At 32.0% G+C, this 22,661-nt stretch overlaps 1 protein-coding gene across 1 annotated transcript; it reads left to right on the top strand.

Annotated features, from left to right (window-relative positions):
* Positions 1–435: 435 nt before the first annotated feature.
* On the top strand, positions 436–20,830 carry LOC107438175 (sialin). The gene is made up of 9 exons (XM_087162047.1): positions 436–519; positions 1,794–2,030; positions 5,852–6,035; positions 8,063–8,190; positions 9,890–10,039; positions 13,386–13,518; positions 13,692–13,847; positions 16,267–16,352; positions 20,494–20,830. Exons 1-9 carry the CDS (start codon positions 436–438, stop codon positions 20,677–20,679), a joined length of 1,344 nt encoding a protein of 447 aa, XP_087018173.1. The 3' UTR covers positions 20,680–20,830.
* The last annotated feature ends 1,831 nt before the right edge of the window (positions 20,831–22,661 follow it).

Here is a 22,661-nt window from a genome sequence, read left to right as displayed (position 1 = left end):
TCCTGAGCCTTTGGGAGAAAATCCTACTACTGAGGTATTCGGAAGTCTTGTTATGTTGTCCAAAGCTGAGGAGCTTGTTATAATATTTTACCAGGCTCACTTGTCTTCTGGTATGGAGAGGCAAAAGGTTGGCTTCATAACGTGCAATGTTGGCTGGGCAACTCTGTTTCAAACCTGTGATAATACGGGCAGCACTAAGTTGGACCTGTTCAAGCTTATTTAGATTTGCCTCAGAGGTTTCATGGTAAGGTAATTTGCATCTTCTTTTTGTCCGAAGACTGGAGCAGCCGGAGGTAGAAGACTGTCTTAGCTCCTCAAACACCCAAACCGCTCCTAACATGAAGTACAGACGCTGGGTACGGGTTTGGATCGGAGTTTTCCTTCTCCTAGGTATCTCTCTTAGTCTGACTCCTACCCAACGGAGACCTGTCCGGCATGGGAGACCCTATCAGTAGCTACGCTACCGCCGGCATAGCTCTCTGGGTTGCTGGAGCACTCAAGCCCACCCACCTCGACAAGGTGAAGATTCCAACGGGGGGAAATAGTAGGCTCATCAAAGAGTTTTTTAAGTTTGGACACAGCTCAGAATGAGTATTTTTTTTAAAAAATGGACACAGCTCAAAATACATTTTTACAGACAATGCGTTTTTACGAAATGATGCGTTTTTACGAAAATGGACCCTAATCGAAATGCATGCTGTCGAAAATGGACTTAGCTGTTTAAGAAAATAAACTAGCATTTGATTCCGTATTTTCAATTCTTTTTTTATAAGTTTTGTTCTGAAAGAAATGAACTAAAAACTAATTAATCCAACTAAATATTAAGATGATTTCTTCCATTTCCACAAATCATTTCGTACATTTTATTAAGTTAGTCTTTTTTTGTAAAACAAATTAGACTTTGATAGTCAATAATTATTTTTGTAATGTTGTCATAAATGATATAAATTTATGGTAGTGGTTGTAAGTTAACGTTTCAGGAATTTGGAGTTTTAAAACTCACTTTATCATTTAGAGTTCTGAATATGAAGACGTAGCCTTATAAGTTACTTCTGTGGTATACATATAGTCATCCAGATTTCAATGATCGGAACAATGATTTGTAATAATTGCGTTTTATTTTTAAATGAGTAAGGAAAAGTAAACACGTCATCTCTCGTTTAACTCTTAAATTTGGGTTAGAAACTGAAAAAGTAAATTCTTTGCTTCGTACATTTTTGTAAGAACACATTCCAAGCTATGTCTATTTTCGTAAAAACACATTTCGAAATGTGGTCATTTTTGCAAAAACACCTTTTGAGCTGTGTTCATTGTTGTAAAAATACATTTCGGACTGTGTCCATTTTCGTAAAAACACATTTCAAGCTGTGTTCATTTTCGAAAAAACACATTTCGAGCTGTGTTCATTTTCGTAAAAACACATTTTGATCTTTTCCATTTTCGTAAACAGGCACTCAGAACTGTGACTACTTTCGGAAACACGCATTTAGACTTGTGTCCATTTTCTTAAACACACATGTACAGCTTTGTCAAAATTTAAAAACTTACCGTCGGCAAGTTAGAGAAATAAATCACAAAATTTACCGGTAAAAATCTGAAGTACTAAGGAATTGTTTCATGGGGGTTTTACGCAAATTGATTTTATTAAATGTTAGGTTGTTCGGGTCCTAAAGATTAAAAAAAAAATTCCAATGTCAATAGCGAAGCATTACTACATCACTAGAAATTTAAAACTCTTTTAGGTAAATTTTTCTCATTTCCATAATTTTATTTTTTAAAAATATATATTTTAGATAGAAGGTGAATTTGATTGGAACTCACAAACACAAGACTATGTTGTTGGATCTTATTTCTTTGGTTACGCTTTCACTCAGATTCTTGGCGGAGCTTTGGCAGATAACTATGGCGGAAAGTTTGTCTACGGCGTGGGAATATTCTTTTCCTCGTTTTTTACAATTCTGACACCATTTATGGCAGATTTTGGTCCTTGGACTTTAGTAGGGAATCGCATTATCGTAGGAATGGCTGGAGTAAGTATATTTTGTTGAATATTCTGCCCAAAATTCAAAGTCCCGCGTGACAGTTAAGAGTTACTTCTATCTAACTCCGTTAGAGAGTTACGACGCATGTGTCGCTTTCTCTGATTGTCAGAGAGCCAAAATTTACCGAAACAAAACGAAAGAAACTTTTTCTCGTAGACTTAGAGAAGGTATTTTTATCTAATGAAATTTCACATAATTTCGAGTGCAAATTAATTTCTTTCGGTTTAAAAACTATTCTTAACTGTTCAAAGTATCTTTTATGCACAAATACAGCGTGAAAAATGATTTATTTTGCGAAATAATTAGAATTTAGAAATTATGATAGCTCCACTTGTAATTCATGTAAACAGTTTTATCAAGTAATTCATGTTATTATATGTCGAATAAATCGTTAAAGTTTTCAGAAAATTTTATTTTTCTTCCTAAGACAACTAAATTTGACACTAATTAAACTAATTTTGACAAACAAACTAAAAATAAATTGTATTTTTTGTCTTGAAATCGTTTAATCAGTGCATCAAAAATTTAATCTTCTTTGGCGTAGTTTCTTGTCTCTAGGATAGGAAAAGTAAAACGAGATATAACGTAACTTGATACCATATCAACAAGATAATTTCTGACATGGATTCATTTTCCGAATTTATTTTCTTAATTAAAATGCTATTCATTATAGTTTCCTTTTTAGTTTATCTTTAATTCAAACTCCTCGTGATACTTATACGAGATGTTTTATACGTTAAATTTAAAATACTAACAAGCACTGAAAATGCTAAAAGTTGCAAGGATGAAAAATAAGATTGTGGAGAAGAGAAGCCAAGTGTGGTAACCATTCTCTTTCGCTTTCGCAACCCAGCAATTTTTGACAACTTGGAAACAATTGTCGAAACTCTCTAACTGAGAGTAACAGGAACTCCAGTGACAGTTGAAGGACTCTGTGCAATAACAATTTAAGTCCATATTTATTTATGGACGGTAAGTATCAAATATATTGTGAAAAGCAAATATGCTTACATAGTTATTCATCTCATTATTTATCTCACAGAAGAGAACCGATTTTACATTCAGGCCTTGCGTGAACAGTTACAACAGCATTCCCCATTTTCCATGCAAAGGAATGAAAAATTGACTTACCTCGCTTTAGCACTGAGTCCGGTATTTGTATTTTTTGCGAGTTGATAATATTGTGTTACAAAATAACATGTTACTATGGTAAGGAAAGATATAACTTTCGGAGATCACTGAGAAAATTAGTTAGTTACGAGGGGCCGCTTTCTCTGGAGTTGGTGAAACATTATTTTTCCCAAATCCTATCATTTGAAAGCTATTCGTCTCCAGCATTATACAAATACAGAGAAGGCTGAGGGGCATTTTTGTACATGTATTAAAAACGGTAATTTAGCAGAAGTGGCAATGTTTTACCAGAATTGATTTCAAAGTTCCACTGGTTGTCACAAATTAAGTAAAAATCACAAAACATTGTCATAATAAGAAAAGTTTCAATAATAATTCAATGAAACTGCCACATATTATTGTACACATAATAATGTATAGAATAACATAAAAAATATTTACCAGACAATTATGATTCAACAGAAATCAACATATGTACGAAATTAATAAATCAGATGTATCAGTTTGGAATAGAATAAGTATCTTCAGTATGAAGTATGATCACCTTTATTCGCAATACGGCACATTCAGCGATGTGTGATGCTTTAAATTAATTTCGTTGGAAGAGCGAGCCATTGTTCTTCTAAAGCAGTTGCAAAGAGGAGGATTGCGAGCACTTACACGTCTTCCTAGAGCATCCCGAGCATGTTCGATATTATTAAATGTCTGGTGATCGAGCTGGTTACTGTAGGAGTTGAATTATTTGCAGCAAAAAGTTAATCACCCGCAACGCGAGCTCTGTACGGCGTTAAGTTATCATCCTGTAACAAGAAATCATAACACCGATTGATAACACCGAAACATATCCGATTGCACCCACATAAGAGCGGGGCCTAAACATCCAGGACGTCATCTTTCTACACGTGAGCATTCGCTGTTCCACTGGGAAAACAAGCAGGTCTGTGAGTCTATCTAAATCGATACTACCTTACACATAAACATTACCTCTTAGTATGCATCTCTTTCATGGATGTCTGATGCAGGGGTGAAAGCGAGACGGAAAAGAGGAAAGGCTGGTAGTAAAACCACTTCAGTTATTGCGAGTTTTCGGGAGAATTTTACTTATTCTTTCTTTAAACTATGCAAAAATATCTACTTTGTCTCAGAAACGAAGCAGTTTTATATATATATGCTAAAATTATAAAAGAAATATTGATAGTTGCAGATACTTTATTTTTCTCGAAAAAAATACTAGAATAAAATGTCTTTCGTACCAGTTTTTACTCTATACCATCTTGCTATATAAGGGCTTTCAGCCATGGTCTGATGGTTGATATCGGGTTCCAGGCACTCTCCAAATAAAACAACGCCTACTATTGCTTTAGAGGCTAAACATAGACTCATCTGTAAAGAACAGTCCTCCGTTGGTCAGCCATCCAGTGGACATGTAGCTGCTACCACCTCTAATGTTCGACGAGAGTAGCAGGCAAATGGCAGGTAGCCTAGTGGACAAACCACGTTCGTAAAGCCATCTACTCACCTCGGAGTGGCGGTTCGATTCTTTCGTGCACCCAACGAGAAATATCGATCATCGGTGCTTTTCGTAGCATTTGGCTGTCTTTGACCGAATCTTCTGGATACCGAAGATGATGTTAGAAATTGTTGTAAGTCTATAAACCACAGAATGACTCACATTTTCCTCTTTGTCCACCACTTGTCTTACAATAGATCTCCATCGCAGTTCTTCGGCCAAATGATACATGGAGGTCAATTAGCAAATTGGCTATCTCTTACTCAGAGCTGTCAACTACTACATTTTTGAAAAATAGTTATAAATTTAATGGACAGTTAGAACTAAAGATTTCAGCATTTTTTATCATATTGGCCTTTTTTCTAAAGCTTCACTACAAGAGAACAAGAGTCAGTCACAGTCGTTTCGGTTGGCCGAGGTGCCTGATGCCGGAGTGGCCCTTTACCCCTTCATCATCAGGTCAGGATATTTGAGGTGGAAACCTTCTAGTCCATGTTGCCTAAAAATAAAAATAGGAATTAATATGGACACTTTACCCGAGTATTTATCATCATGTGAGATGAGCTTTGAAAATACATAAATAACGATAAAAATAAGAATACATAGATATATAAAGAGTAAAAAAAAATCAAAAATTATACTTCCTGAACGAAGTTTTTCAGAACTGGAATAAAACGGCGTTTTATCTGCACTTATGAATCATTTTCATGTAGTGATGTAGAAAATAAGCATAATTCCAATTTATAAAAAGAAAATCATTCTTAAAAACATAAACTTAGCTACCACTAGAAGACATTTTCCCAAGAAGCATAGAAAGTTGGCAGTCGTGCAAATTTCTAATTTCAGAAACATCAAAATTTGCGGGATTGCGATCAAATAATGTTTACTACACATGAGATCATTCCATAGCAGCACAATTATATATTTCACTTTTACTTAGCGATTCTTATTTAACAACTCATTCAATTTTCATTGGGACAGGCCTATTTTTGTGACAGTTATCGATATTTTTGTAATTTTTTCTTAGTTTATCTTATCCAGTGAAGATAGTGTACTATTTGAGTATCGCTCATTTGAACATACATTACATCCTTTCTGGTAGTTGTGACCACAAAGTTCGAATCTAAAGAATAACACTGCCTATATATATTTTTCTTTTTTAATTTAGGGAGTGGTGCATCCAGCATTGAATTCAATGGTGAGTCGTTGGTCACCAAGATTGGAGCGAAGTCGAATATTGACCGCAATCTACACAGGTGGACAAATAGGAGGTTTCGTCGCAGCGTTTTGCACCAGATTTTTGTGTGTCAGCAATTTTCTTGGAGGGTGGCCTTCTGTATTTTACCTATGGGGTGAGACTCAAGATTCATGTATCGGTACTAGAATACTTTTTTAAACTGTTAACATGATAATGAAAATGTGTTTCTGCATAATGAAAATTTTTTTGGTTTCGCAATACAAATGGAACATTCTTTTGAAGATATGTTATCTTTTAGTTCCACTTTTTTCCAACTACTGCTAAAAAGACACTTTTAAAATTTTTATTTCAAACTATTCCGTAAACGTAATTTTTGGCCCAAGACTAATTTTATTGTTCTTTCGTACAAATGTTATTAAATTAATTCAATGACATTGTTTTGATCCCTCTCTTCCTGAAAAAGACACTTTTCAAATCCTGATTTTAAACTATTCCGCACCATTCCGCTATCTAGACCATTTTTTTTTATCTCGTACAATTATTTTTTATTTAATTCCATGGCATCATTTTGATCCGCTTACTCCAGAAAAAAACACTTTTCAAATTTTAATTGGAAACTAATCCATAAATAGTTTTTTGTTCGCAACGCATTTTTTCTTGTTTTCTCGTACTATTGTTGCTAAATTAATTCACTTGCATCAATTTAATCCATCTATTCCAGGATATCAAAATATTCATGTGACTTGCTCATTTCTGCTATAAGGTATTATTAAAAATTTCATATCAGATAAGTGACTTTAAACAAAATTATCTACTCAGTTTTAAGCAATTTTATGTATAATTGAATGTTGATTTTAACCAGTTTTAGTTGTTTCATAATTATGATATTCGCTTGTTTTCCACTAATTGCTTCTGAGGAGGTCCCTGCTCTCTCGGCCCAACTCACCAGTCGAAGGGGTGGAGAAAAATTTTAAATATGCTTTTAATCTTCTTAAATAAACAGATATAGGATATTTACACTATTTAGCAATATCTTTCGATATCTAATCACAATATGATATATGCAGTATTTTAGATTATTTATTATATTTTTTAGACCAAGTTATACCTATACAGTTCTTCAATCAGCAGTTTCTGATAGGTAGTTAAATAGTACCTATTCAGTTACCTGTTATTAGATTTGCCTGTTATTCATTTTTGAGCGTCGTCCAACATCTGTTTAGACTATAATAAAAATAGATTTTAAGAAATCTAAAAACTGAGAAACTGAGCGTAATTTTAAGTTACTTACTCAAAACGAAAAATCGCATCATTTTATATTTTTTAAGTTTCGGTGAAAAATTCATTAAACTCTTAAAAAATATGAAGCACTATTTCTCCTGAATGTAATAAAACTGCTCCTTTAATTTCTACATTTTTTGAAAGGAATTGTGTCTTTTATTAATACTATATCATCAAAAACTTGTTCACTACAAATAATGGCCAAGAGAATGCAAATTAAAAATTTAAGCTGAGGTATAAGTATTTCAATACATAAGTGTATATTTTATCGACCAAATATTTTTTTATTGAAGTAATATTTACTATGAGCACCCATACACAAAACAGTGAATCAAATTCGTAAAGAAATCACATATTAAAAATTTGATAATTCAGACTATTGACCATTCGACAAATTCTGCACAAATTTTGTATTTTTCCATTTAAATTAACGTTCTTTAAAATAATAAATTAACTTTTATGCTTCACAAATCATAATTCTTCGAATATTAAAAAATTTATTAAAAAAATAAATAATAATTAAGAATTTTTTTCTCCGTGGAATACTCTTCTGATAAACTAATTTTACAACTGAATGCAATTGACTAATAATTGACTAATTTTACAACTGAATGCAAAACTTTTCAATTGAATTAAAACATTTTATGAAATATTTCACAATAACCGAATAAGTCGAAAACGGGGGATTTTTTTCTGGGAAAGTAAGTTATTGTATCATATTTCGCAATTTAAATTATCGTTTAATCTTGTAAATTAGTATATTTAAGGTTAATGCCCTAAAAGCATTAAGATTGATTTTTAGTACCTGAAAATTCGATCATTAAATCAAAAGTCATTCAGGATGTTTAATTTTTTGCACACTCTACTTTTCACTCTTTTCAACAAGTTTTTTTTTTATAGGAATATTTGGAATTTTGTGGTTTTTTATTTGGGTTGTTCTTGCCTACGATAAGCCTGAATCTCAACCAAATATAAGCGACGATGAATTAAACTACATCAGAAGAAATCGAAAACATATGTTTTACAGCGTAAGTGTTTTTATGTTTAAAATGTGAAAAATGTTTAAGGGCACTACAATCGCAATTGAACAGCAGAAATAATGAAAAAGCTCGTTTTTATTCAAGTATTTAAAAAAGTTTCAACTAATCAACATAGGCACATAGTTAGAGTTCTATTTGGAAAATAATAATAATAAGAGTATAAGCTTTAATATGGCAGAAACTTTTAGTAAAAACCATGAGGTATTTTATTCTATTATTTACTAGTATTTTTTATAAATCAGTGCTAGAAGACGATTTATACAACCTCGAGAAGCCATACTAGTATCAAACTAATTCATCGTTTTTGTGAATTGTTATTTCACTTGTTACATTTAGTTCACACTTTGGAATCTATGCCTATGCACTTAAGGGTGAACTGAACAGTAACGCCTAATATGCTGGAATTCAAGGGTAACTAGCAAGAGGTGACATCTAATATGCTGAAATTCAAGGGTAACGAGTAAGGGATACCACCTAATATGCTGTAATTTAAAGGTAACGAGCAAGAGGGGACATCTAATATGCTGAAATTCAATGGTAAGGAGTAACACCTAATATAATGAAATTCAAGGGTATCGAATAAGGGACAACACCAAATATGCTAAAATTCTAGGGTAGCGAGTAAAAGGTAACACCGATTATGTTGAAATTCAGCGGTGATCTCTATTTGGAGCATAATCTTCGGTTGCTGGGCCTACGCTTATTTCCAGTTGTTCAAAAACTATCGGTAACACTTTGCAACCTTCGTTTAAAATTATTACTTTATTACAGCTAAATAAGTCGCAATTTCCATTATTTACATTCAAATTACAATTAATTATTTTTCTTACACAATTTAGGAAAATTATTTTTAATAAAGTAGTTAAAATAATAGTATTTTACTAAAATATTCTGATAGGAGTGAGCAAATCCATTAAGGAACTGAGCGCACTAGTTCACTTCTTTATAAATTTCACAGTATATATATATATTCATATCTTGTAAGATCTTGTATCAAAACTAGGAAGACAATAGTCATGGTAATAAATCTCACTGTTTCTCTCTGTTAACAGTTTTACTCCAAATATACGTCAGTACTGTTTCCAAATAGGTACTTCACAACTTTCAAAACTTCCTAACAGATAACGAAGTAATTTAATGCCTAGATGATAATTTGTTAACTAAAAGGTTTTTAGGATCCTACAATTTAAAACTTTGATTTAATATTGGATTGCACCCCGACTCTTAATTCATGAAAGTTAATCCAAGCCCAAAAAAACATAAAAAGATTGGTATTTACCAGAGTACTATTTTATGAAATATCTGTTACTACCATATATTATTTACTACAGCGTGTCTCCGTCTAGCACGGCCTTTGGAGATTCATCATGTCCATAGTAGTCGGTGAAATAAGTAAATTGCATAAAAATACAATTTAAAAATTTGATTTAGGAGAAGAGAGGACATCCACCACAAATCCTAACTGCTGACTATTCAAGTTGTAATCATAGATAATTTACATCTTTAAAATATGATATGCGATTATCTGATTTTTAGAACTATAATTTTGAAAATAAGAATTTTCTATAAGCCCTTACCATAATAAACAGGAAAATTGCCAAATAATTCTTTGCTCCTTTCAATGTAGCAACCTCATCAATTTCAATGTATGGACCCAATACTACTGACACTATTTTTTTTATTACAGCATGACATTATTCCGTGGAAATTAATAACAACTTCGTGGCATGTATGGGCGTTAGTAATTGCTCATATTGGAGAAAACTGGTCCCTCTGTACACTACTCACCATGATGCCTACATATTTAAATAACATTTTACATTTTAATTCAAAAGAAGTAAGTTTTCAAATTTTAAAATTGTATTATTATTGTGAAACAAACGTCCTTTTATTTTATTGGTAACATACTTTACTGGTATTAAGTTCATTGGTCCAGTTTCAAAGGTACAAAAATATACTAATGTAGGTAACAAATATACTAATACTAGTGGGCTGCGCCCCCTGCTCGCTGAAGGTCTCCAACCCCCGAAAATTGCTACGCAATCTTACATGGTTTGCTTCGCAAACCAAACTCGCTTCGATCGCTACTAACTTAGGTACATTGCAAATTACACAAAATTCTAAGAATTCAAAATAATCATTCAAATCCATATAAAAACTTTTTTTTTTTAAAAATTACATCTTTTTAGTAAATACTAAGTCATTAAAATTAATTTGAATTCAAATAAATGACATGTAATTCTTTAAACCTATTAGAAATATGCTATAGTATAATTCGAGATATAAATCAAAAATCGTCAAATAAATTCGTAATATATAAATTCGTGAAAAAAAGCGCTTTCGACAAATTACTAAAATAGAGATCTATCGGCAGAGACTACTCACTTCTGCCTAGCTTAATAGTATGAGATTGCCGCAGCTGATGCTCTCTGGTTATTTCACTTTCCGTTTTTAAAAGAGCTATATGTTGAGCCACCTCAGCTAGATTTGGCATGTTACATTTTTAGGGGCAATCAGTGGTCGATTAGCCGTGTAAGAGAAATAGTAACGTAAACAAAACAAAGCAAATGTTGCCACCGGTGGAAAAGAAATACAGCCAAAATTTGGGAGTCACGTAAGAGAATTATATATATTAGTTATTGGTGGAATATATTATGTTATTATAGTTGACCCCTATTAAAACTGCATCATTGGTTGTAAGCTTTAATACAGATACTAGGAAAAGAAATTTTTTAGTATAGGAAAGGTTCTGGGTATGAATCCCGGACAAGACATGGACGTTCTTTCTCTTTGTACTATCTGGTCTTACTGTGACAGCAACGTTTGCCCACCTAATATGGTGACCCAGAGAGAGTGGTCAACAAATCTGCCCTAATACGCATAAAATGTCAACCCAGGTGGGCATTGGAGAAAACAATTTGATTTCTCTAAAAGATTAATTACCGGAGAATAAGGTAGATAGTGATAAATTTTAACTATCATCAGTTGGCTTCAGTATCATGTCAAATGATATTGAAAACAGTCAGTTTTTATTGATGGGATTAACTATTAGAATTGCGTTTTCCTTCATCTAATAACGTGAAGCCACCAGGAAGGAAAAAGCACAACAAATAAATAAAAAATACATTTACTTTAGCTTTATTCATTGTATTGATACATGTCTTTTAATTTGTGTATGATTTCGTAGTGTTGTTCAGTACTAATATCTTGATTGTTTACTTTTTTTCAATCCTTACGATTAGCAGGTATTCGGCTAGTACGGAAATTTTTTCATATAAATCATATATTATATGTTTAAATTTTAATATTTCATTATAATGCACTTGTCTGTTTGATTATTTTTAAAGAAAATATGAGTCTATAAAAATGCCTGAGTAGACATTAAAAACGCCTTTGTGGATCGGTGTGTGACCTGCGGGTCATAGCTAAGTGGCCATAACCAGGAACAATTTGGAAAGCGGCTGAGAAAGAGATTGGTTCAACTAAGCGCTATTTATTAAGATGTATGTAAAAATTAAGCAGGCTGTTAACTTAGTCAAAGACGGGGATAATTAAAAGAGTGTTAGAGAAAGGTAAGAGAAACAAATTATTTTTACTAATATCTATTTACAGGAATATATTTTTTAATTAAAGGAAATTCATCTGAATCTTATATCTGCCCAACTTCATTCCTAAAATTCATCTGAAACTAAAACCTTCGCAATCATCACATAACCTTTGTCACCAATTTTTTTTAATTTTTTCCAAATGTTAACCACTTTTGTGGAAATAAAATTTTAAAAATTTCCAACAGCCTCAAGAAACATTTATTATAAGATTTTAAATTCTTCCCGGTTGTTGTGCCTCTGCGTAGGTTTGTCACCACTGCTAGAAGTCACACTTAATTTATCAGTTTAAGTATATATATATATGCGGTATACTATCAATACTCAATTGTTTTAGACTATATAGATGACGTATACTATTCACCTTTTATGATTCTACACTGCATTTACATTGTGTGCTATCCATATTTGAGAAAAATTTTAGACTGTATATAGCGTGTCCCAGAAACTTCAACGGGAGGTAGGGGACATAATAAGGATTCAGAATAGGATACCTGCAAGTGACGTAGTGTGTTTGCCTCGATCCTTATCGGTTATTAAAACGTGGAGTTTGTTTGCGCTAGCAACTGTTCTTTTCATTCTATTTCGAGTAACCCAAGCAAACAAAGAATCAATTCTTTTAAGCATCACATTGAATGGTTTTTTCACAAATATTTAAATTCCTACGCTATTTATTTCTTACTTAACAAAAAGACTGATGCGAAACCATGAAGAACATAAACAAACTAAAAGCATCGAAGTTTCCAGGAACACAAAACAAAAATACATCGCGGTTACGAAAAAATACATAAACAAATAATAAATCTAAGTTAAGTAAAGGACGAAGACGAGGAAAAATGTTATGTTAGCAAATTCGATGTGCGATTCGACGTTGTATTCAATTTACATTTAGCTTTTGTGCAGACACTTAGCTAGAATTTAACATGACATCTTTTTATAAACAATCAGCTGGCGCTAAGGTTATAGGTCACGTGTTTATGTATCAGTGATCGTCTTTTCGCGTTCCAAGTACCCAATTGTACATCATCTTACAGTCGGAAATGGCGAAAATACTACGACAGGAACTAGAGACCCAAGACTGAGATCTGTAACGTTTATTGGTAAAAGACAGTACATGTACTGCGATATATGTGTGGGGTGGCATATGTAGAAATGACACAAGGGATGTTTAACGTTTTCGCGATTACTAGCGATGCATGAGTTACACTTTATGTATTGGCGTCCGCCGTATGTCACTGTGGGTAACTTTCACCATAGAGTCTCTCTGTTGCTCGTGCATTTTCTTCTGTCAATCTGTATATCCTGTGCTTCCCTGCGAGCTAGATGCAAAAAATAAATAAATATATATATATATCAGAAAGAAACGTTGCATGCTCCTCTGAGGGCAATGATAGCTCAAATAGCTGAGGCAATGCTGGTCTGTTTCCTCCAATGCTCTTGTGAACAGCAACACCTAGCGGCGAATGATGAACTTTCCGACCTTAGGTTACTATGCAAATCTGATTCCTTGTGATGTTCCATTACTCTGTGATGTCCAAGTACTCCTGTATGCATACTATCCATATTTTATCATTTTAGATTGCATATATATCCGGATCTCAGTACCTGGTTGTATCTGTATTTGCTCCACCCATCAGTTTCGCAGCGGATTCTTTGAGATCAAGTAAAGATTTTCATATCACCTCAATAAGGAAGATGATGAATAGTATTGGTAAGAAATTTAAATTAACCACTTTTTTAGTAAATTTCACAGAACTTTGTAAGCATCTGTTGGAAAAGAAGAACATTGTAAATAACCGCTCATTACGTGACTACTTGGTTAGATTAAAATAAAAGCCCTAAACGTGTAAAAAATAATAATAATTGCTGTTTAATTGTTTTCAGGTTTTTTTGGATCAGGTTTGTGTGCTATAGCCATAGCGATAGTTGGTTGCAAACGCATGATGGCAGTGTTATTTGTGCTGCTATGGTTTGCTTTGAATTCCTGTGTTTACTCCGGATTTATGGTGAATCACATTGACTTAAGTCCACAGTTTGCTGGTAAGTCAAATCGTCTTATAGTTCAACGATTTGTTATTTAGTGTATGGTGCTCCGCTATAATGATTCCCTGGACGATGCAATTATCTAATTGCACCAAATTTTTACTGACGATGCCAATACTATGGAGATCAAAATTGTTTACATTGACTCACAGTCCTGAAAAACATTAATTGCAGAAAGGCCTACCCGTAATTAAGGAAAAACTGTTAGTCATTTCAGTTAAATTTTATTTTGTTTTGTGAAGAAGGACAATAGTTTTGTACACTTGAAACAGTTTTGTATACATTTCACATCGGTTTAAAGTTATGGTAAGCATTACTCCTTTCGGAAAACAAGTTAGAGAAATTGATTATAGTATTAAATTTCCCCCCCCATTTCCTTCGGGAGTTTGTTTACTTGACGATAGATCAATAACATTGCTCTAATTGCAACATCTATCACGTAAATTTGGAAGGTAAGAATAGCTACTTATTTTATTTTTAATATTCCTGAAATACATATACTTTTAAAGTGGACTTTTTTATGTGACTATTTTGCTTTAAAAATTTCTTTACGACTTTAAAGAGGACACCATATTGAATACCTTCATGTTAAACTCGCCTACAACTAAAATAGTATAATTTAAAATTTAAAATGTAGAAAAAATGAATTCACATCCAAAATTAAACTATCAATTTTCAAGCACTGTATTTATTTTAAAATCTAGTTGTGTATCCATTTAATGGTACTCTACTGATCGATAATCTTTATTTTAACTGTAATTACATTACAATATTATTCACATTACGCAATTGTAATTAAAAATTTTCATGTGGTATTTAGACAAGCATAAACGTTTTAAAAAAGCGAAGAAAGCACTTGAACACGTTTTGCTAGTGTAAATCACCGATACAAAAACCTGACCTGCAGGGTGTCTGTTTTTCTAGGCTTTTTGAGGAATTCTCTTCTAGTGGTATGAACCATATAAACTTAACCAAGTTCATATGGTGAGTTTTTCTTTGTTTGGTAAGTTAAATTAAAAATTATTTCCCAATTATTTATCTAGTATCGAGAGAAATTTACCATCGTGGAGGACATTTTGATGGAACTAATCCGCCTTTGCGTTACATGGAGAGGAAAACCACGAACACCTCCCATGGGTAACCTGACAGCAAGGGGACTCTAACCCGTGGATCTGTCTACCGCTGACGGCACTCTGCGTCAGCACTATGGTCGGTGCCAATAGAGTGCGGAATTTGTATCGACCAGCCAGCACTGGGATTGAACTCAGAGGCATTGGATGGCAAACGCCTTATCTTCTGAGCCACCGGGGAGCTGTTAACACATTTAGTTCACTTTTTTAAAGGAAGGTGCTATGCAAAATCTATAAGTCCCTTTCATCCCAACACAAATTTTAAAAAAAAAATTACACCAAGAAGAAAGATATAAGCTCCTTTAAATTTTGACCTACCCTTGTTCTTATGAGCCGAATATAGGGACGCTTAACTATCATGAATGATTAAGTGTGGATCGCGCTGCCAAGCAAATGTCCGACTAATCGTCCGAGTAAATCGTCGGACTACTGGAAAATTCTGTACACAAAAGAACACGCCCCCAGTATCCAAGGATGCAAAAGGTGCCCGTATTAAAAAATGTGTTAAGGTATTTACCTTTAAGAATATATCAGGTGTACAATTGGCAAAAAAAATATATCACCCTAAATAACTTTCGCTCTAATGATCTGATTTTCACGTACTAAGTGTCAATATTAATGGTTCCTGAGGGCAACCTCAAATATGCAAATTATTCAGTGCTAACTATTAATTAAGATACGAAATCGGACACAAAAACATTCTCTGAATAAACATATATTTCTTTTAACATATTTGGATTCTTAACCTTCAAAATATAGGGGGTAGCCGCAATCTGGGAAATATGGTCTCCATATCAAGAGAGCGATCCAAAGTTCGGACCCCTTGATTTATTTTTTTGCGTTTTTAGTCATATTTTTAAAACTAATTAAGCAATTTTTTTTAAAATAAAAAACTGTACCTACTTATAAGATCCATTTACATACCTGCCAACTTTTAATCCTTTCCATTAAAACTTCAATTTTAAGCAAACAAATACGTTATATTTGAGAAAACTTAAGTTGACAACCATGATAGTAACGCATATTAATATATGTGCTTAATTTTTGTAAAAATAGTGGTGATCAAACTCATTTAAAAATTAAGTTTATAAAAGAAAAAATAGTATATATTTACTATCACTTTAAATATGAAAATAAAATCTTCCGCAAAATCCGGAAAAGTTGGCATGTGTGCATTTACCCAAAATAATTTCATTCAAAAGATAATTTTTTATAAATATTTATTATTTTTATTATTTAATTTAATTTAATTCCAAAATTTACTCTATTAATTTATTTCATTACAGGTACTATTTTTGGCATTACAAATACATTTGCAACAATTGCTGGAACTGCCGCTTCTGCAGCAGCAAACGCTATCCTGAGCAAAGGAGTAAGAATAATTATATTTATTGCATTTTTTTATTAACTGCGGGAATGGAATCTCATTATTGAGGTTAAGACTATTTTTCTACTAGCTATATTTTTCTGCTAAAATCTCTACTAATATTCCCCGACTTACAACAATGACCTCTAATCGCTTTTTGACCGTTATGAGCAGAATTTAATTCCGTACTACCCATAAAGGAATTGATCGTCAATCGAAATTTTAACCACTTTATAATTGAAGTTCTTAAAATGAGCTGAAGCTCCATGCTGGATAACAATCCATGTACAGTGCACAAAAATCTATGCAAAACAAAAATCCGATAACAATCAATGTACAGTGCACCACGCTTCTTGATATAATGACCGGATTTTCACGCTGTAGGACTCAATCTTAAAGTTTCGAGGAGATAATCTCAAAATTGCTATTTAAATAGCGCAATTTTAAGCAGAAAATTGCAAAATTTGAGCGTAATTGGTCGAATCGTTCCTGAGAAATCGAAATTTGTATTAGTCGTGTTTTTAAAGTCTGACTTCTCGGAAACTAATACACCGATTACCTTCAAATTTTGCAGTGATAATAGTTGATAAATTTTTGAATTGAAATAAATAACCGACTTTTGTATAGGTCGTGCTTTTAAAGTTTGATTTCACAGAAACAATTACACCGATTACCTTCAAATTTTGCAGTGATAATAGTTGATAAATTTTTGAATTGAAATAAATAACCGACTTTTGTATAGGTCGTGCTTTTAAAGTCTGACTTCTCGGAAACTAATACACCGATTACCTTCAAATTTTGCAGTGATAATAGTTGATAAATTTTTGAATTGAAATAAATAACCGACTTTTGTATTAGTCGTGCTTTTAAAGTCTGACTTCTCGGAAACTAATACACCGATTACCTTCAAATTTTGCAGTGATAATAGTTGATAAATTTTTGAATTGAAATAAATAACCGACTTTTGTATAGGTCGTGCTTTTAAAGTTTGATTTCACAGAAACAATTACACCGATTACCTTCAAATTTTGCAGTGATAATAGTTGATAAATTTTTGAATTGAAATAAATAACCGACTTTTGTATAGGTCGTGCTTTTAAAGTCTGACTTCTCGGAAACTAATACACCGATTACCTTCAAATTTTGCAGTGATAATAGTTGATAAATTTTTGAATTGAAATAAATAACCGACTTTTGTATTAGTCGTGCTTTTAAAGTCTGACTTCTCGGAAACTAATACACCGATTACCTTCAAATTTTGCAGTGATAATAGTTGATAAATTTTTGAATTGAAATAAATAACCGACTTTTGTATAGGTCGTGCTTTTAAAGTTTGATTTCACAGAAACAATTACACCGATTACCTTCAAATTTTGCAGTGATAATAGTTGATAAATTTTTGAATTGAAATAAATAACCGACTTTTGTATAGGTCGTGCTTTTAAAGTCTGACTTCTCGGAAACTAATACACCGATTACCTTCAAATTTTGCAGTGATAATAGTTGATAAATTTTTGAATTGAAATAAATAACCGACTTTTGTATAGGTCGTGCTTTTAAAGTCTGACTTCTCGGAAACTAATACACCGATTGCCTTCAAATTTTGCAGTGATAATAGTTGATAAATTTTTGAATTGAAATAAATAACCGACTTTTGTATAGGTCGTGCTTTTAAAGTCTGACTTCTCGGAAACTAATACACCGATTACCTTCAAATTTTGCAGTGATAATAGTTGATAAATTTTTGAATTGAAATAAATAACCGACTTTTGTATAGGTCGTGTTTTTAAAGTCTGACTTCTCGGAAACTAATACACCGATTACCTTCAAATTTTGCAGTGATAATAGTTGATAAATTTTTGAATTGAAATAAATAACCGACTTTTGTATAGGTCGTGCTTTTAAAGTCTGACTTCTCGGAAACTAATACACCGATTACCTTCAAATTTTGCAGTGATAATAGTTGATAAATTTTTGAATTGAAATAAATAACCGACTTTTGTATAGGTCGTGTTTTTAAAGTCTGACTTCTCGGAAACTAATACACCGATTACCTTCAAATTTTGCAGTGATAATAGTTGATAAATTTTTGAATTGAAATAAATAACCGACTTTTGTATAGGTCGTGCTTTTAAAGTCTGACTTCTCGGAAACTAATACACCGATTACCTTCAAATTTTGCAGTGATAATAGTTGATAAATTTTTGAATTGAAATAAATAACCGACTTTTGTATAGGTCGTGTTTTTAAAGTCTGACTTCTCGGAAACTAATACACCGATTACCTTCAAATTTTGCAGTGATAATAGTTGATAAATTTTTGAATTGAAATAAATAACCGACTTTTGTATAGGTCGTGCTTTTAAAGTTTGATTTCACAGAAACAATTACACCGATTACCTTCAAATTTTGCAGTGATAATAGTTGATAAATTTTTGAATTGAAATAAATAACCGACTTTTGTATAGGTCGTGCTTTTAAAGTTTGATTTCACAGAAACAATTACACCGATTTCGCTTACGTTATGTATTTTGCCATTTAAAATTGCATTCTTTAAAATGATGTAAAATTGCATACTTAACAATTCAAAAATTTATCAACTATTATCAAATTAAATAATAATAAATAATAACTAAACGTTATTTTTTGCTAGAAACAATCTTTAGATAAACGAATTTTACAATTGTGCCCAAATTTTTTTTAATTCGTTTAAAAAGTTATGAAGATATGGTGAAATGCGCAAAAAGTGAAATTATCATAAAGGAGTCCAAACTTTAGATCGTCTATACTTTGATTGTCTATATTTTGATAGTCAGAAATCCGAAACCATCGAAAAAAGTTATCTTTATTTAGAGAAAGTTCGTTTTTTTTTGTCTGATTTCGTAATTTTAAATATCCTCCGCACTAATTATTTAGCATATTTGAGGTCACTCTCTTAAACCATTAAGAACGAGTCATAGAACGTGAAGATCAGATCATTAGATCAAAAGTTTTTCAGGGTGGTCCATCTGTTTATTAATTTATCTTTTGCGCACTGTTTATTGCAATCTGATTATTACAAGCAGATTTAAATGCCTAACAAAATTTTGCCCTCATAGAGAGATAAGCAAATATAAAAACTAAAAATAAAATAAAAAAGCGAATTTTTTAAAAATTACGACAATATTTTGAACTTTTAACATTAACTTTTTCACTTTTCGAACAAATTTTTACACTGAAAATCCCCCCCCCCCCCCAACGAATTTTGAAATGGTGAACCTAGCGTTTTTCGTTTTAGGCGTGACAAAAACTTTAACTTTCGTAATCTTCTTGAGAACTTTTACTTTCGTAATTTTCTTGAAAAAAATAATTTTTCAAATGTTTTTACTTAAATTTATTAATATTTTATTCTTACAATTGAAGACTCACTTGTTAAATAGTTATGGAATATAAAAAATAACTTCAGAATCTATAAAAATTTAGAAAATTTCAGATTTAAGAAAGAAATAGTTCTTAAGAAAGAATAGTTCGATCTTATTGTTTTCAAGAAAATGGTCATGGTCTAAAAGATTTTGAATCGTAAGGAATACATTTTTTGCACCATTCTTAACAATATAATTTTACGTGACAAAATACAAAAATGAGTAAAATCGGTCGAATAGTTCCTGAGAAATTGTCTGACATTTAAAATTCGATTTCTACCATTTTAAAACATATTCCTGGCCGTGAGAAGCGTATTTTATCTCTGTCAATTTCCATTTTTTTAATAGACATCGCTCATGGGCTGCAATAGTGGCACAACTCAAACATCCCGCGTTTTGGACTAAGAACAGGTGTATACATGGACATTCTTTACACATTCTTTATAGCAGCAATATTAGCACAACTCATAATTCAACTTGAAGGTTACCTTCGTTTAAGCAAATTAAAGCATTTCTTATGCATTTTTCTTAGCATTGAAAACTTTAAACCCACTTATCTCAAAACATGATTTTTTGAGTTGTGCCGCTACTTCAGCCCATCAGCGATATATTATAAGGATCAGTACTAAAAAGATAGTGAATGTGTTAACGATGAATAATTTGAATTGTAAACTATAGTAGTAGTCACAATTGATTTATTAACAAGGAAATAAATAAATAAAAATGAATTTTTTTTTTCTTTTTTAGCAAACATTGGCGAACTGGGATCTCCTGTTTTTTATCGCAGCCATTATACAACTCTTCACTGGTTTCATATATGTCATATTTGCCTCAGCAGAACAACAAATATGGACTGAAATGGAAATTGTTGAAACAGAACTAAGAGAACAATCTGACACCAGAGACATTATTCAAAAAGGCGGGGGACTTTAGCAAATGGAAAAACCACGATAATTAGCATAATAATTGTTTCAAGCACTCATGAATATGTCTTTCTCACAATATTAATTATCAAATAACCTTTAATGCTATAGTTGTCTATCATGTTGACTTCAAAATCTTGTTTTCTTCAATTTGTACATTTTGAGCCATGAAAGCATTAAAAATACAATTGTAAATAAAGTTTAAAATTTCTTTTGAAAAGGTCATATGTTTTTCTTCGATTTTGATAGTGTCATTCAGTATCTAAGCTGAAAGGTAATAAAATATTTAGAAAATATTATATTATGTTTCATTCATTAAATGGAGTTCTTAAAACATTATTAATGAAAATGTTAAGAATTGTTAAGAATGTTAACAATTCTTAACATTTTTATGTAACTGAGTTCTCTTGTAAATACAACTTTTGATCTAATGATAAGGACTTCACTTGCTAGGACTCAATGTTAAAGGTTCCAAAGTGTGGCCTCAAATATGTTAATTAATTAGTTTCAGATGATAACTCAAGTTTCGTAATGAGACACAAAAACGTACTTTCTCTGAATAAACATACCTTTGTTTCGACGGATTCGGATTTCTGTCCCCCAAACTATAGGGGGTTGTTGCAATCTGGGAAATATGGTTTCTACAGTTTGGTCAGGAGAGCGATTCAAAAATTTGACCCTTTAACGTTAATTTTACTTTTTACGTATTTCTCCATATTTCGAACAAAATTTTAAGCAAATTAAAAAAAAATTGAAAACGATTATAAAATGCATTTAGCTAAAGGTAATTCTATAAAAAAAAAACAGCTTTTAGACAGTATTTACAATTTTTCACATTAGTTTATTTTGTAGTAGTCGAAAGAGGTCGGAATTGTAAGGTATTCAATTTTTTTTACATCATTTTAAAGCATTAAATTTTAAATTTCAAAACAGGAAAATTGGATGAAAACCAGTCGAATAGTTAATGTTAAATTGAATTTAAAAAATACGATTAATTCAACCTCGATTTCTCAGAAACTATTCGACCGATTTTGCTCATAATTTGGATTTTACAATTTAAAATTCCATTCTTTAAATGATGTTTAAATTCGTATACTTTACAATTCTAGCTGAAAGGTTTAATAAAATATTTATTAAAAATTATATTACTAGGAAGCTTCGCCCCCTACTCGCTGGCGCTCGCCAACCCCCGGAACTGCTTTCGCAGTTCATTTCGGATTGCTTCGCAATCCTATGCTCGCTTATTGGATACGTTCTTAACGTCTAGCTTTTGTATACTTTTTTGAATACTGAAGTTCCGAAAACTTTTCACTGTAGAAAATTCTAAACCTGTACATTTCAATATTAATTTGAAATTGCAATTGTTAATTTGGGCTTTTGGCGATACAGCACTTATAGAATTGAAAGATTTGTTACGTCAAGCGCTCAGGTATCATAATTTTGATCTAGTTGCGCTTCTATGTCATTTTGATTTATGTTGCTAAGTTAACTTTCAAAAAATTCTATGGCTGGCAACAGCATTTTTATTTTTTAAGTTGTTTACTTTTATTTCTTTTAGAATTCGTTTTTTGACCTAGCAGAATTCTTTGCCGACTGTTTTCTCTATAAATGAAGAAAATGAAGTAAATATTTATTTAGTTGTACAAAGTACTTCAGAAAAGCACTTTCGACAAAATACTAAAATAGAGATCTACTACTCACTTCTGCCTAGCTTAATAGTATGAGATTGCCGCAGCTGAATTGAACAATCTGATAATGCTCACTCTGGTTAATATTTCCGTTTTTAAAAGCGCTATATGTTGAGCCACCTCAACTAGATTTGACATGTGACATTTTTAGCAGCAATCATTGGTCGATTTTCTAACGTTGCCATTCGGGGAGTTGTAATGAGTTTTTTTTTGCTGCTGTGTAAGAGAAATATATATATATATAGATGTTTCATCCATAAAATGGAGTTCTTAAAACCATTATTAATGAATATGTTAAGACTTA

The sequence above is a fragment of the Parasteatoda tepidariorum genome, chromosome 4 (genome assembly GCF_982258835.1).
Source record: "Parasteatoda tepidariorum strain Cologne lab strain chromosome 4, Ptep-v5.0, whole genome shotgun sequence".
In the NCBI taxonomy this organism is placed as follows: domain Eukaryota; kingdom Metazoa; phylum Arthropoda; class Arachnida; order Araneae; family Theridiidae; genus Parasteatoda; species Parasteatoda tepidariorum.
The sequence above is the reverse complement of the archived record's forward strand: the minus strand, read 5'-3'. Positions and strand labels throughout refer to the sequence as shown.

Coding starts and splice junctions, on each gene's coding strand:
- LOC107438175 (XM_087162047.1), top strand. CDS start 436: ATGGGAGACCCTATCAGTAGCTACGCTACCGCCGGCATAGCTCTCTGG. Junction 520..1,793: donor AGCCCACCCACCTCGACAAG/GTGAAGATTCCA, acceptor TATATATTTTAG/ATAGAAGGTGAATTTGATTG. Junction 10,040..13,385: donor TACATTTTAATTCAAAAGAA/GTAAGTTTTCAA, acceptor TTATCATTTTAG/ATTGCATATATATCCGGATC.